Raw genomic sequence first — 14,188 nt, forward strand, 5'->3', positions numbered from 1 at the left:
AAGATTATTACCCTGGGGCCGGGGAGAGGCCAGAGAGAGAGCGAGGTGAGCCCTGGACCGTAAAGTGGTGGATCATTAACAGACCTTTTTTTTTCCCCTCCTTTTACGGCTCCGTGGCTTTCAGGTGATCGGAGAGTGAAACCTTTGAGAGCGATGATGAGGCGTTCGAGACCGGCGATGAAACCGTCAAGTCACTCTTGTGTCATACCTGTCTTTCCAGATTTTTTTTTTCTTTTTTGCGCATACGCGGGCAGCAAAAGAAAAAAAAAAAAGCACCCGGAACGCTGTTTTCGACGGAAAGGTGTGTCCAGCTGAGGTTTTCTTCTCACAACTACAGGTGTGGTTGTGTTTGCATGAGCCGCCGGATCCCAGTTGGTGTTGGTGAGGTCGGCGCGGCGACTCCATCAGGGAGATGAGCGCTTTCTTGTACTTTATCCTCCCAGCGCTCGGAGGTTATGCCCTCACCTCGGTTTACCTGCTGAAGAACCCCCACCTTCTACACAAGAGGAAACGCACAGCTTTCCACTGCAAACACATCTCTCACCGCGGAGGTAAGGACCGCAGGGAACGTCTGAGAGCAAAAATGTCATTTTCGTTCCAACGGACGTGTCGTTGGGAGGAGGCACATCGGTCTGGCTGAAGATTGTATTTTTATCTGACGGTGGCGGGCGAGAGGCCTTGAGACAACGTGGAATCAGAATGCAGGCTCTGACTTTTTAGCAAAAAGAGGAGTGGACGGGGAACTCTGCGTTTTGGAGGCGACGAGAGGCAAAGCACAAGGGATTTGGAGAAATCGGAAAGGGAGAAAATTAGACGACAGAACCCGTCGATCGACTTTTGATTGAATAAACATACATGTGTCCCGGTGAGCGGGGTCACCGTTATAAGATGTTAGAAGACCTTTGTCTTTGCCCCTAAATGTAAATCAAGAATTTGACGTTATCTGGAGATAAATGAAGGCGCGCTGTGAACAAGAAACATCAGAAACCAACAGGCGGTTTCTTACAACTGAATCATTTTCTTTTGTCATAAATTGCGGTTCCCTCACGAATGGCTCTTCTCCTATAAGCTAACGGTGCGGGTGGTGAATTTGGACGGGATGCGAGGCGAGGACAGACCTCCACAACGAATCTTCACATGAATCCGTGTGATTATTTATCAACGGCTGTTTCTATTCGGATCCCGATGTCGAACACGACTGCATTTTCATCCGTTTATTTCTGCCACTTCCAGCCTTTGTATCCCCGACCTTTTGACTGCTGATTGTAAAACGTGTCTTTTCTGTTTCCAGGATGTGGCGAGAGGATAGAAAGCACCATGGAGGCGTTCACGCAGTGAGTATGGAGGCCCGACCGCTGGCGGTGAAGACACAAAGTGTAAGATGTTCTCAGGGCCGAGGCGGCGGCGCTGAGGTCCCACCGGCTCCGACGCCAGTGACAACCAGTAATAAACTGAACAGGCGTGTTCAGATCTGCAAGTCGGGGTTATTTGTCCCGGCGTTCTGGAGCAAAGAATGCGGTAGTTTGAGGCGGTTCTTCCGTTTATTAACGTTAGAGCCTCCGCGGCTGAAGAAACATCAATGCGGTGTTGAGTCCTCGCCGCGCTCGACGACAACGTTGTGACCTTGTCATGTCTCTCCCTCTGGCCGGCGTCAGCGCGCTGAGGAAGGGAACGCAGATGCTGGAGCTGGACTGTCACATGACGCAGGACGGCCACGTGGTCGTGTCGCATGACGAGAATCTGCTGAGGGAAACCGGCCACGACGTCACCGTCTCCTCTCGCCGGCTGCAGGTGCTCGACCGAGGGGGGGTTTTATCGGGGTCAAAGGTCACCGAGCTCAGAGGCGATTCCTTCTTGCCGTGGAGCGAAATAGTATCGTTTCACAAATCACATATGGGTCAGTTTCAGTATTAAAAACTTAAAACAGGTAAAACCAATCAGGGATTTGACCAAAGATTTAATACGTGGGCATTTGATCCGGGGCGACACGCGGCCGGCGACGTTTCCGGTCCCCGGTTTGATCCCGTCATCGGGCCTCCGGTGTGTGTTTGTGTGTTCTCGTGTTCCCTCCTACAAACACACACCGCAGACCAGAAACCGCCCAGACAGGTGAAGGAAAGAGTGAATGGTTGTTTGGGTCTAAACGTGGCCCCGTGGCCCCCCTGTGGCCCCCCTGTGGCCCCTGTGGCCCCCCTGCGGCCCCGTGGCCCCTCCATCCTGAGCGCAGGATAATGAAGAGATGAATGACATCCCGTATAAACGCTTCATCTGCAGAACAAATGACGGCACCGACATCGGCCGCTTGATGCAAAAGACTAAAAGGATCATTCAAAAAACGTGTGAAACAACGGAAAGAAGTTGTTCAAATGAAATGAAATGACGCCGATAACAACACGGGTATCTGTAACCCGGCGATTACCTCGCTCAAACACGAGACACAAAACCGTACGTTTAAAAATCAATCGTTCGCTCCGGGTGATCATTGAAGCACCCGAAAGTGCTTATTTTGACCGGGTAATTCTGTTGCGTTCTGTTTTTTTCGCTCCGGGTCCGAGTTATCTTAACAAACACTTTTGGGATGTGTGCTCAACTGCAGCCAGTTATCACACACCAGTGTTTTGGAGTGCGAGGCCATTACTTTTGGAGTCCTTTCATCACTTCCCATAGATGGATTCTGGAGAAATGTTTACTTTAAGCAAGTTCAACAAAGTATTCCTCGTCTCCGCCAAAGTAAATATCTAGTTTCCTTGTCTTACGGTGATGGATGAAAGCATGAAGTTCTCATGCTGTAACGTTGATTCCTCAAGTGGAACATTTCTGGTGAGCAGGAGAGACACACACTGACCTTTGAAACAAAACAAAACGTCCTCACATAAACGCCATCATTCACAATTTAGAAGCCGTCGGTGTTTGTCTGTTTTGTGTCATCTCACGTCAAGTGACATTAAAAAGATAAAGACGTCCTTATGGTAGGGATAAATATACAGATGGCAAATCTAAAACTTATAAAGTAAAAGATGAGGTAAAACTGTCTTGTTGCCTGCAAATGATTTCTCATGAATGGGTGATGAACTGACCATTTGTTAATGTTTATCTAACACTTGAATTATAAATTGTTACCATTCTGTGTGAACCGATTGTTTCTATTTTATTAATATTGCAAATGTGTCCTTGTTTTTCTTTACTTTAGGATTTGCCTTTTTACAAGGAACGACTGGAGGTGACATTTTATACAGGTAGGTGTGTGTCTATGTGTGTGTGTGTGTGCGTGTGTGTGTGGGTGTGTGTTCACCTGTGCTTCTGCCCCCCCGCCCCAGGCCACTACAGCAGCGGTGCAGACAGGAGGTTTGCCCTGCTGGAGGACGTGTTCCAAAGATTCCCACGGCTCCCAATGAGCATTGAAATTAAAGAGAACAATATTCAGCTGATAAAGAAGGTAATTTCAAGGTTATTATTTCAAAAAACACGAAACCATACTTGATTTGAAAAGTTTTCACTTCAAAGCAGCCAATAAAAAAAAATCATGGCAGTAATACTGATAGTGTTTGGTGAACTTTGATTTGATTGTCGAAAAATGAATCCATTTCTTGTGTTTTTTTGGGGGGTGAGTGTGATTAGTGAGGTAGTGCTTTGTGAAGAGTTACATTAATATACCCAGTAGATTTCCCAGAGGTTACTGCATCCCATCCAACCCCAGATTCTCTAAATATTATTATTTCACCAAAGTTCATGCGTGCAAAGAACTTCTTGTCTCACTTTAAATCCGTCCTGTTTTTCCTGCGTCTTTCAGTCACTCTGAGGAAATTCATTTGTTTCTGCTTTGCAAATCCCCGGCTGGATATTTGTCCTCCTCCAGCGGTGTGTCTGTGTTTGCACAGATGTCGGCGGCCTGTTATCTCGTGTTTGCTTTGGGACTTATTCTTTTTTTTCTAAAGTTGACAGTCTTTCAAACTTGCATGTTGTTGATTTTGTACTTCTTCTAAGTGTGTGTGTGTGTTATATGTTTTGTGGTGCTGTGTGTGTGTGTGTGTGTGTTGTGGGCCTGCAGGTGTCGGAGCTGGTGAAGCGCTACAAGCGAGAGGACATCACTGTCTGGGCCTCGGTCAGCTCCAGCATCATGCGGGTGTGTCGCGCGGAGGTACGTCATCTTTCCGTCCACGTCTGACTCCGAGTCACCGCGCACGTCCATCCTGTTTCATGAACCCCGAAAGGTGTGGAGTTGCCGGCGGTAACGGGTGACGAGCGCTCTTTTTGACCTTTGTGTGGAACTGAAGTTCCTGTTTAGTTCGGCGCAGCATCATGTTGGGGACTCACGTTGAAAAATGCCGCAAGTCGTGATCAAAATATTTTTAAAGTGTTACAAATAAGCTATTGCAACCTTTAAAACTGGAAAATCATTTCCCCTGGCCTGGGCACACCAGCTGGAGAGTCTTTTGCATCCAGTTGTGTTCTTCTTTCTTCTTTCCCTTTGTGCTGTTCACGGGTCGCCGCAGCGAATCATCTGCCTCCATCTGACCCTGCCCTCTAACCTTCACCCCTTCCATGACTCTCCATGGCTCTCCATGACTCTCCATGGCTCTCCATGACTCTCCATGACTCTCCATGGCTCTCCATGACTCTCCTCCCTGGGCTTCTTCTACCCAGATATCCACCGTCCCCCTCTTGTCCGTGTCCAAACCCTTTCAGTCTAACCAAAACATCTCACCTCTCATTCCTGACCCTCTCCGTCCTGCTGGCTCCTAAAGAACCTCCTCATCTTCATCTCTGCCACCTCCAGCTCTGCTTCCCGTCTCCAAGCCGTGCAGCGTCGCTGGCTTCACCACAGTCTTGTGCCCGCTCTTATTCATCCTAGAAATAAGAAATCAGATGTCAAACTGTTTATCTTGTAAAGAAAGCAGTCCTGAGCTGAGCGGTCCCTCTGCTCCGTCACAGAACGCCTCCATGCCGTACAGCTTCTCCATGGCCCGTGGGCTCCTGCTCCTCTTCCTCTTCTACAGCGGCCTGCTGCCGTTCGTGCCGCTGGGCGAGGCTCTCCTGCAGTTCTACCTGCCGCGCATCTTCAACAGGTGCGCTCGTCTCCAGGCGTGTCCACGGATTTCTGAATCCACCCGTGACAATCTTAAATAGGACTACCACGTCGGAGCGGCTCCGCCCGAACTCTGCGTTTGTATTTCACGATGCGGAGCGACGGCTCAACGCGTCAGGTTCTTCATCTTTGCTGATCTTGTGTTTGTGTTGCAGGACCTACATTCCCGAGCTTCCAATTTTCAGGAACAAGCTGGCCGTCTTATTGCTGGAAATGTCAGTCCGGTTTTTATAATGTGCCCCGCTGCCTGACGATAAGAACACAAATAATAATTATTACGATTATTTATTGGAGCGCAATGCAGTAAGAATTTCAAATATCGCCCGGTGGACAGACGTGCTCACAAGTGTTTTGTTTATTTTTCTGTCCTTCCAGGGTTACCATGAGGAAGAGTCTCTTTGACCACCTGGCAGCTCGTGGAATACAGGTATGAAATGGTGACACTGGTGATCCTAATCATACATGCACAAAGCACACAGGAAATATGGCGAAGCACACGGTCGACCTGCATGCTGTCACAAGCAAACCTATGACCTTTAAAAATGAGGAAAAAAAAAAAAGCAATTTTTTCCTAAATGCTTTAGTTAATTTAGTTAACTCATTGTGGTTCATGATCTTGGATGTATATTATACATCCAAGATCATGATTATAATTTATATCATATTATGTTATATGTATATAATTTTTTGGCATATTGTCTGGTTTCCCTCATTTTTGTCTTTTGAGTGTTTTTTTGGTCCGTTTCTAAAATGTCCCATGGAATTTAGATCATTTTTTTAAATTCCTTAAAACTTTGTTCTTTCCAAATGAGAAAAAGAATATTACAAACATATACTGCTCAAAAAAATAAAGGGAACACTTGAACAACACAATGTAACTCCAAGTCAATCCCACTTGTGTGAAATCATAGTGTCCACTCAGGAAGCAACACACATTCATTTGGACTTGTTTTAAGGACATTACATCAAAGTTGGATCAGCCTGGAGTTTGTTTTTACACTTTAATTTGGAGTGTGATTCCTCATCCAGACCTCCATGGGTTGATACAATTGATTTCCATTGATCAGTTTTGTGTGATTTTGTTGTCAGCACATTCAACTGTGTAAAGAGCAAAGTATTTCATAAGAATATTTCATTCATTTCGATCTAGGATGTGTTTTTTAAGTGTTCCCTTTATTTTTTTGAGCAGTGTATATAAATCCCCTTAAGTTTATTATATTGTAAGGTATTTTCCCCAGTCACACACCACAGATGCTTCAACCCACTCAACATGTGCATCAGCCAGCACTGCATATCTGGGTCCTGTTTTATTTTGAACAATTTCACAACAAAAATGAACAATCTTCATTTTTTTGAATAATAGTCATGCTTTCCTTAAGGTGAAGAAAAAGCAGCACATGTGTGCCTTTAGCTCAGTGACAGTTGTCAATGAAAAAATCATTTCATGAATGGATATAATAGCCTTGAGGTTAAATAATGAGCATCTGTGGTTATCTAGTCTAATTCAGGAGACAAAAATACCCTCAACTGCCCGACTCTTGCTGCTGCGGTCAAAAGAAAAGGCCTAGATCCTTAAGTGGAGATGGCGCAGACAAGCCTGCCATTTGTTCTCTTCTCTCAAAATGATTTTCCATGATGACATCATAAATCACCGTGGGGTCATTTCTAAATTCTACTCTAATATTCGAATGCGGAACAAACTGCGTGGCAGGACAGCTCTCCAGAGTGTCCGTTATTGTTTATCTGGCTTGTGACGCGGGATGAGCTCACCCCCTCCCGGGACCCGAGTGTTCGGGGAATAGTTTTCGGATGACAAATATTGAAGTCATATGCCGCGGTCTGACCGGCCGTGAAGGATCTCGCTGCGGCGTCAGCACACAGGATGACCTTTACGTCCGGGAGTCGCCGGCCCGGCCGGGAAAGAGACGCGTGTGACGCTCGTGTCCTGCGATACGAGTCAAGCAGCTGCCAGACGGACGGCGAGCGGCATCATGACGGGCCACCATGACCTCTGTGATACTCCTGCCTGAAGCCTGTCCATCTGGGGCTCAGTAACACTGGAATAATGAGAAAAACTAATCCATTTCTGTCATCATAGTTTCTCAATAACAAGAGTCCTTGTTTGATACGCTAGAAAAGGTTATTAGTTTGCCACATCTACGTAAATAAATTGAAAAGCAGATGAGTTTGTGTATCTTATCCAACTCAGGATCACTTCTGTTTGGAGACCGGCTGCTGTCATTTACGCCCACCAGCCAATGCAGCAAGTCACTATTTGATTATTTATCATTAAGTGTAGGGTGAAACACACAAACAAACTGGTGACTCTGGGTCTCTGAAGTGCAATATGGTAAATATTAAGTGTGGGAACTATGAACCCAATATACCGCATTAGTATTTTATCATTCTTTTTAGTTGTAGATTCCAGCGACACAGCGCTGGCTAGGATGATGTTGTGATCAATACTTCATGTTAAGCCGTGTTCTCTGCGACGGCAGGTGCATTTGTTCGTGTGTAATACGGACGAGGACATCGAGGCGGCGTTCGCCGTGGGAGCCACGGGCGTGATGACGGACTACCCGTCGCTGCTGTCGGCTTACCTCGCCAGACAAAGCGGTCGGGACTGACCTCTCGTCCCGGCAGCTCTCTGCCGAAGGACGGGATCCACGGGACGCAAGGCAGCAAGAGGAGAAGAAAAGCTGACAGCTCCAGACTTTCACGCAGGACTAAACCGTCGGTCCTTTGCATTTACTGTCAAGGCTCCACGACCGCTGAGACAGCGACGCGTCTGCTCCTCTGATTGGCACATAAACCCAATAACATCATATCTCGCCAACGCGCTTCGTGATTAAACGCTTCTCCCCGTTCATACTTAGCCAGCCATCCGGTGGGCCGAGCACATGTCAAACACAGGGATGCTCTGCAAGAATGAGGTGCCTTGTGAGGGACGGGTCTCCAAAACAAAGTCCCTGTTGAGAAGTCAGCTCTTTCCAAAGATTCAGGAACCAAAGCAGCGGGAATTTCAGCCTTTCCTTCGTGTCCATTTCCTACATTGACAAAGTTTTTAACTTAAAACACAGCGAGAACATTCTGAATATGATACCGATAGAGGTTTCTACTTTGCTTTAGACAATGAATGCATGTATTTAAGAAGCCTATTACGTCATGAAAATCATTTTGCAATTTTATCAAAAATCAGAATAAAATAATGGAAAAAATTGTCGGTTTCAATTATTTTTTAGTTTCCTCACAAAGGCCTCGTCGATGTTTTCTTGCAGTAAGAAGTTTTAAATCATTTGCTAACTGGCTTTTCATCAGTAAATTAAGACACTTACTTGTTCTATTAATGCTTACTACATCAAACCACTTAATAGTTTAATAGTTAATGTTTTCATAAATACAAAACATGCCAGGAATGACAATAAAAGGACAAGTATGTGGTAGAAACCTTGGAAGACTTCTATGAGAATCGCACCCGAAGACAAAGAAAAGACATCGATGGGAAGATGAACGCGTGAATACTTCTCAGGTCGTGCTGTCAGAGTTGTACAAGAAAGTGAGTGTAAAATTAGAGTCAATACAAAGAAGAACTGCTGTTTTGCGCATTTGAACGGATCGTCTTTTTCACCCGTCGGATCGAGTCAGAGACACAAAGTATTCCATTACAATCGTGATGTTTTTTGGTGACATTTTCCAAAAGGGCATATGAAGATTTTTAACCTGTCTCCTTGTAGAATTATAAAACAGTGAATGTTTTGTGAAAGAAAAAGACAAATGTTGCGTTTTATTTTTTTTAATTCAGGAAAGTTACTTTTTTTTGCACCATCTTCCGGTCTTAGTGGAATCTCAGACGGTTCCTTTAGGAAAATGTCAATGTCAGTTGAACTCCACCTCAAACTTTACATCCTATCAATATCATTCTTTAACCATTTTACTAGTAGTGTGAATATATGCGTCAGATTTAGTGAAATGTACGACTTTATACATATTTGGAGTGCAAATGAAAAGGCCAAGAAAACTGATATGGGTTCTTGGAGTAACCAGATGTCTCATGGTGTATTCCTGCCGATACAAACAAAGGTTTGCATGTGCAGTGGAGCTCACCTGCGTGTCTTCATTGTCCACGGTCAAAGTCTGGCCAGCGTGCGCTAATAATCAACCAGTCTGTCGGGGAAACAAAGGTTGTATTTTCCTGACCCGGTTAGCTCCAGTGGGACAAGGACTTATCGAAATGTAAGTGGATCAAGTCCAGACCCGGGTCTAATACAGGCGGAAAGAGCAAATGTTTGGTTGTTGTGATAAAACACCAAAATGCCTAAGAAAGGGTGTTTTTTCTAGAAAATGATCCACACAAAGCAGAGCTATGCAATGAACTTGCTCAAATTGAACAATTAAATAAATCAGAAACCTGTTAATATCTTTTTAAATTTGTTTTCAAATAAAAATAAAATGATTCAATTACTTTTAAATAGATTTTAAAATGTAAAATTAAAAGTGAATTTGGCCTCAGTAAATGAGGGTCCCTGAATTTCCAAGCTTGCAGGACCACGTGAACTGATCACTCCTCGATTGCACCGAAGCAAACATGACATTTTCTCGCCTAATAACACGATTAAATGCTTCCCCATACAAACTTTGTATATTTGGCTCTTGACCCACTGGTGTCTCACACTTTAAGTTGGATTGGTCTGTTTCTAATCACCAATCAACTAACCATTTGGAAGTAATTGGTTACATTTTTAGAAATCCCTCCTCCCATTCTGAGGCAATTCTAAATTCATTCATCTGGGTTGTTTCCTAGCGATTCACAAAATAAAACTAAACAAAATAAAATTATATATTTATAATTTGCCTGGAAATATGCTGATTCGAAAATCACTTATATCATCCAACAACAAATGGAGAACAATTTAAGTTAATATATTTCCTTCTCTTATTTTTATCCATTTTTGGTTCAATGCTTGATCATCTTACACGATAAGTTGCTTCAATCAATATTATATCTTAAAGGGTAATTCTTCATCATGTAATGTGATTATTTGCCATTTTTTGTAGCAGTGCCAAGTTTTAAATTTCTTCAATTTCTTTCTCATTAATGTCAATTTCTTGCTAGAACTCCTAATTCCTTGCTAATTCATGTGTGGTTCTCTTCAGTCCTCTCAGTATCCCACTTCTTCCTCATTCCACCACCAAGTCTCCTTATCTACTTTCCTTCCAGATGACACACCAAGAACTCTTCTAACTGTCTCCCTGATAACACTAGCTGTGGTTGTCCAATCATCTGGAAGCTCACCCTGACCACCCAGACCTTTTCTCAACTCCTCCCTGAAAACCATGCAACACTCCTCCCTTTTCAGCTTCCACCACTTTGTCCTCTGCTCTGCCTTTGTCCTCTTCATCTTCCTTGTCACCAGAGTCATCCTACAAACCACCATCCTATGCTGTCTGGCTACACTCTCACCTACAACTGCTTTGCAGTCACTGATCTCTTTCAGGTTACCTCGTCTAGAACCTTCCTAACAAACTCCTCCTTCAAGATAACTCCTACTCCATTTCTCTTCTTGTCAGTACCATAATAGTACAACTTAAAGCTGCTCCTAAGCTTCTAGCCTCACTACCTTTCCATCTGGTCTCCTGGACACACAGTATATCCACCTTCCTTCTCTGCATCATGTCCACCAACTCTCTACCTTTTCCTGTCAGAGTCCAGATATAAAAGTCCCTCCTCTCAGTCCCAGACTCTTTCCTTTCCTCCTCTTCTCTCTGCTTCCGAACACACCTTCCTCCTCTCCGTCTTTCACCCACAGTAGCCCAGTTTCCATCGGTTCCCTGTAGGCCATCGGTACCAATGGCAGTCGTTGTTAACCCGGGCCTCCACTGATCCCGTGTGAGATTCTTAGGTTTGATTGGCATGTTTTGTTTTGGCCTAAGTTTTACTCCAGACGCCCCGCTCTTCCAGACAGAACCCGGTGAATTTATCCGGGTCGGGACCGGCTCAGGGAGACGCTGGCCCGTGCTGCCCCGAGGATGCATTTATAATAATAATACCAATAAAAAATGATAAATAATATATAACTATATGTTAGACCATTGGAAATGTAGTTTACACTTTATTCTTTTATTCAACTAAATTGGTCATTCGGAATATTTTCCCTATTTTCCCATCCCCTCGATCCTTGCTCCATTTTCCACAACAGCACGTCCAAGAGTGTTTACAATTTAAAAAAGCACAGCCCTTTGCCCTTCATCACTTGAAAGAAAAGCCCCTTATCTTGACCCACGGCGGTAAACATTAGTTGATATTGTCACTTTATGTTGTTTATGTAAAGCGCAGTGAAGGATCGCTAGCCTGCCTGCTAACTTCTTATCTTCTCGCAGCGTTGCCGATAGCCACAAAGAGCTCACGTGAAGTCGAATGTGATTGGCTGACCCACATTCTGCTCAGGAATCCGCCGCTCTCATTGGTCGACGGCGGTTTGTTTTGCCCTCCGACGCGTTTTCCACTTCCTCCTTCTGTTGTGTTTTCATAAACAAACCACATCTTTCTGCCGCCACGCACGTCGCCTTCGGCCCGCAAGCACCGCACGGTTCGGCCCGGTGTTCGCAAGGAGGCCGCGAAAAAACAAGAAGGAGACAGCGAAGAAAGAAAATATACAACTTTGAAAAGCTGGTTCCGCTCAGTGAAGACCCGAGGAGAACAATAACACGCAGAGGTGTTTTTTTGTCTTAATTGTCCAAACCGCTAACGTGTGTTGGACCGCGCCAGACTCGCAGTGACCGGCCTGTTTTCGGTGCTTTCCGGTGGAACAAACCGTCAACATCCCGGATTTTAACAGGTGAGTCCCTCTGCGCCCCGCCGTTGGCTCTGTGTTGTGATTGTGCGGAGCATGCTAGCACCTCGCTAGCCCGGAGCTACAGGCTCCGCTGCTAAAGCAGGTCGTTTCAGTCTAAATCCCGGGTGTGTGTGTGTGTGTGTGTGTGTGTGTGTGTGTGTGTGTGTGTGTGTGTGTGTGTGTGTGTGTGTGTGTGTGTGTGTGTGTCCGTCCGTGTGTGTGTCCGTGTGTGTGTCCGCTGGTGGCGGACAGCCTGCAGATGTGAGCTATCGCTTTCTTTGGAGGAAGCCAGAAGCTGTTTGGTGCAAAGTGTCCAGTGTTCCTAGAAAGTTCTACCCCAGTGTCGTGGTCGGACGTGCCCGCGCCTGTCGCGGTTTGTGTCACATCTCTGAATGAGAAACGGACGATGCAGCACAAAAGGGTTTTCACAAAGACTGGATAGATCGACATCCATATGTGGATGGAATAGTTACAGTCTAATTATAAAGCATCGGTGTTGAATCTAGTTTGGCAAAAGGGGAACAGAAAGCCTTCGCCAGATTGTGAAATCAAGGAGGCCAAGTTGGTTTGCCAGATCTGTATCAAATGTGAATTAGATTTACTGGTTTCTCCTTTGCATGGACTCTTTTTTCCCTTTTGTATGTGGAGAAAATGAGCCTTCTGATTTCAAACTGATAACATTGGATTGATTAATGTGGAATAAAAACATTTATGACAAGCCGAATAGTATAATGATAATTATTATGCCTTTTATTTGAGGATGCCTTCGTTGACATCCAAGGACATCGTAGGTATAGTTCAGAATAGCAGAGAATGAATATATATGAGAAAGCACCAGGATTTGTCTGCTATGGTTTTCTATCACTGCATAAGTATATATATACAGTGTCAACCCTTCCTTCCGAATATAAATCACCTCTGTATCGCATACTAAAAACAAAAATCATACAGTCATGTAGAGGTTTATTAGTCATTTGTTTTATATTCGATTGTTTATGGATTCAGGTTTGCTTATTACTACTCTCACATAAACGTTTACTTTGCGGGGCTCCATCAAACCTAAACCTGAAAGGATGCGTCTGTGTGGTTCGTTTTTCCAGCTCCCAACCCAAGTGCAACAATACAACAATTGTGCGGTTGTTTTCATTCCTATGAATGTCTTTACTAATTCCTTCTTTTGTTCTGTAGTTGTTTTGTGTCGTTTGCACTGAGAACATTTCTTGTTCTCTGGCTTCTCTTGAGAGACTGAGATGTTAATCTGATCAGACTGTGCCTGGTTAAATAAAGATTAAAAGCAAAAAGAATACTAATGGACGAACATCCTGCATCCATCCGCCCTTTTCCTCCTCAGACATGGTGAAGCTGACAAAAGCCAAGACATTCCAGGCTTACCTGGACTCCTGCCATCGTCGCTACAGCTGCGTGCACTGCCGTGCCCATCTAGCCAATCATGACGATCTTATCTCGAAGGTCAGAAGTCACCCTTTCGTCGTATATAATCAATTCGTATGGGTTCAATACGCATTGTGGTGAAACAAAATGTTTGTCACAGTATCACCAGCCATTATATTCAGTTTCCAGTGTTTAATTTCAACAAAAAAAAAGTTTTTAAAAGACACACAAGTGGATAGAGGTGGTTTAGAATTGCTTTTATCATGTGTGCCGTATTATCTAAACAGCACTATAATATGATGGTGTTGGCTGTCTTTCCACAATGCGTAATGATATTCCTGATGCATGTTTTATCTGAAGCTGACGTTTGAGTGAAAGCAGAACCTTTAAATAGGGAGTGTTGATTTAAATCACAGCTTCTATACTTTTATGATCTCTGTTCCAATTTGTAGGGTAATTTATTGTTGATTTGAGGCAGAGTTTTGGTTGTTTGGATCATTCCTTGCTGGTTTTCATTATGATTTTTAGGTAAGGTAAAACAAAGTGAATGAGGTTGCTTCATAATAATCACCCACTAATTGCTGTAAGGGAATAATACAATATAGATAGGAATTGTGGTATATTTAAATGTTGTACAAACACAGTGGATTTCAATCCTATAAAACACCTCCCTGATCCGCAAGACATCAAGATGAAATATTTCTCGACTTGGACAAACAAACAAACATCTAACCTTCGTTTTCGATCATGTTTCTGTTGACCAGTGCCGAATGTTTGTGTGATTTGTTTCCTGTGTTTCCCAGTCCTTTCAGGGCAGCCAGGGCCGAGCCTACCTCTTCAATTCTGTGTGAGTACCCTGTTCAAAATAACTCCTCGC

At 44.2% G+C, this 14,188-nt stretch overlaps 2 protein-coding genes across 3 annotated transcripts in view; both read left to right on the forward strand.

Annotated features, from left to right (window-relative positions):
* The first annotated feature begins 121 nt into the window (after positions 1-121).
* gdpd3a (glycerophosphodiester phosphodiesterase domain containing 3a) lies at positions 122-8,305 on the forward strand. 2 transcript variants are annotated; one of them, XM_086154258.1, is made up of 11 exons: positions 122-301; positions 444-551; positions 1,292-1,334; positions 1,656-1,791; positions 3,191-3,236; positions 3,318-3,436; positions 4,049-4,138; positions 4,933-5,066; positions 5,242-5,301; positions 5,462-5,513; positions 7,585-8,304. In XM_086154258.1, the coding sequence occupies exons 1-11, from the start codon at positions 154-156 to the stop codon at positions 7,711-7,713; spliced, it is 1,065 nt and encodes a 354-aa protein (XP_086010384.1). In that variant the 5' UTR covers positions 122-153; the 3' UTR covers positions 7,714-8,304. The 2 variants fall into 2 exon arrangements, with proteins under 2 accessions (XP_086010384.1, XP_086010385.1); XM_086154259.1 differs by lacking the exon at positions 122-301 and having other exon boundaries at positions 315-551; positions 7,585-8,305.
* A 3,244-nt stretch (positions 8,306-11,549) lies between these two features.
* ypel3 (yippee-like 3) overlaps positions 11,550-14,188 on the forward strand; it is a 5,672-nt gene continuing 3,033 nt past the window's right edge. The window contains exons 1-3 of the mRNA XM_086154282.1: positions 11,550-11,922; positions 13,271-13,389; positions 14,115-14,158. Coding sequence (XP_086010408.1) covers positions 13,273-13,389; positions 14,115-14,158 — 161 coding nt within the window. The 5' untranslated portion in view covers positions 11,550-11,922; positions 13,271-13,272. The remainder of the gene's footprint in view (positions 11,923-13,270; positions 13,390-14,114; positions 14,159-14,188) is intronic.

Source organism: Fistularia commersonii, chromosome 10 (assembly GCF_037954325.1).
Source record: "Fistularia commersonii isolate RoL2024-O1a breed Wild chromosome 10, RoL_Fcom_v1.0, whole genome shotgun sequence".
Lineage (NCBI taxonomy): Eukaryota > Metazoa > Chordata > Actinopteri > Syngnathiformes > Fistulariidae > Fistularia > Fistularia commersonii.

Coding starts and splice junctions, on each gene's coding strand:
- gdpd3a (XM_086154258.1), top strand. CDS start 154: ATGATGAGGCGTTCGAGACCGGCGATGAAACCGTCAAGTCACTCTTGT. Junction 3,237..3,317: donor GGAGGTGACATTTTATACAG/GTAGGTGTGTGT, acceptor CCCCCGCCCCAG/GCCACTACAGCAGCGGTGCA. Junction 5,302..5,461: donor GCCGTCTTATTGCTGGAAAT/GTCAGTCCGGTT, acceptor CTGTCCTTCCAG/GGTTACCATGAGGAAGAGTC.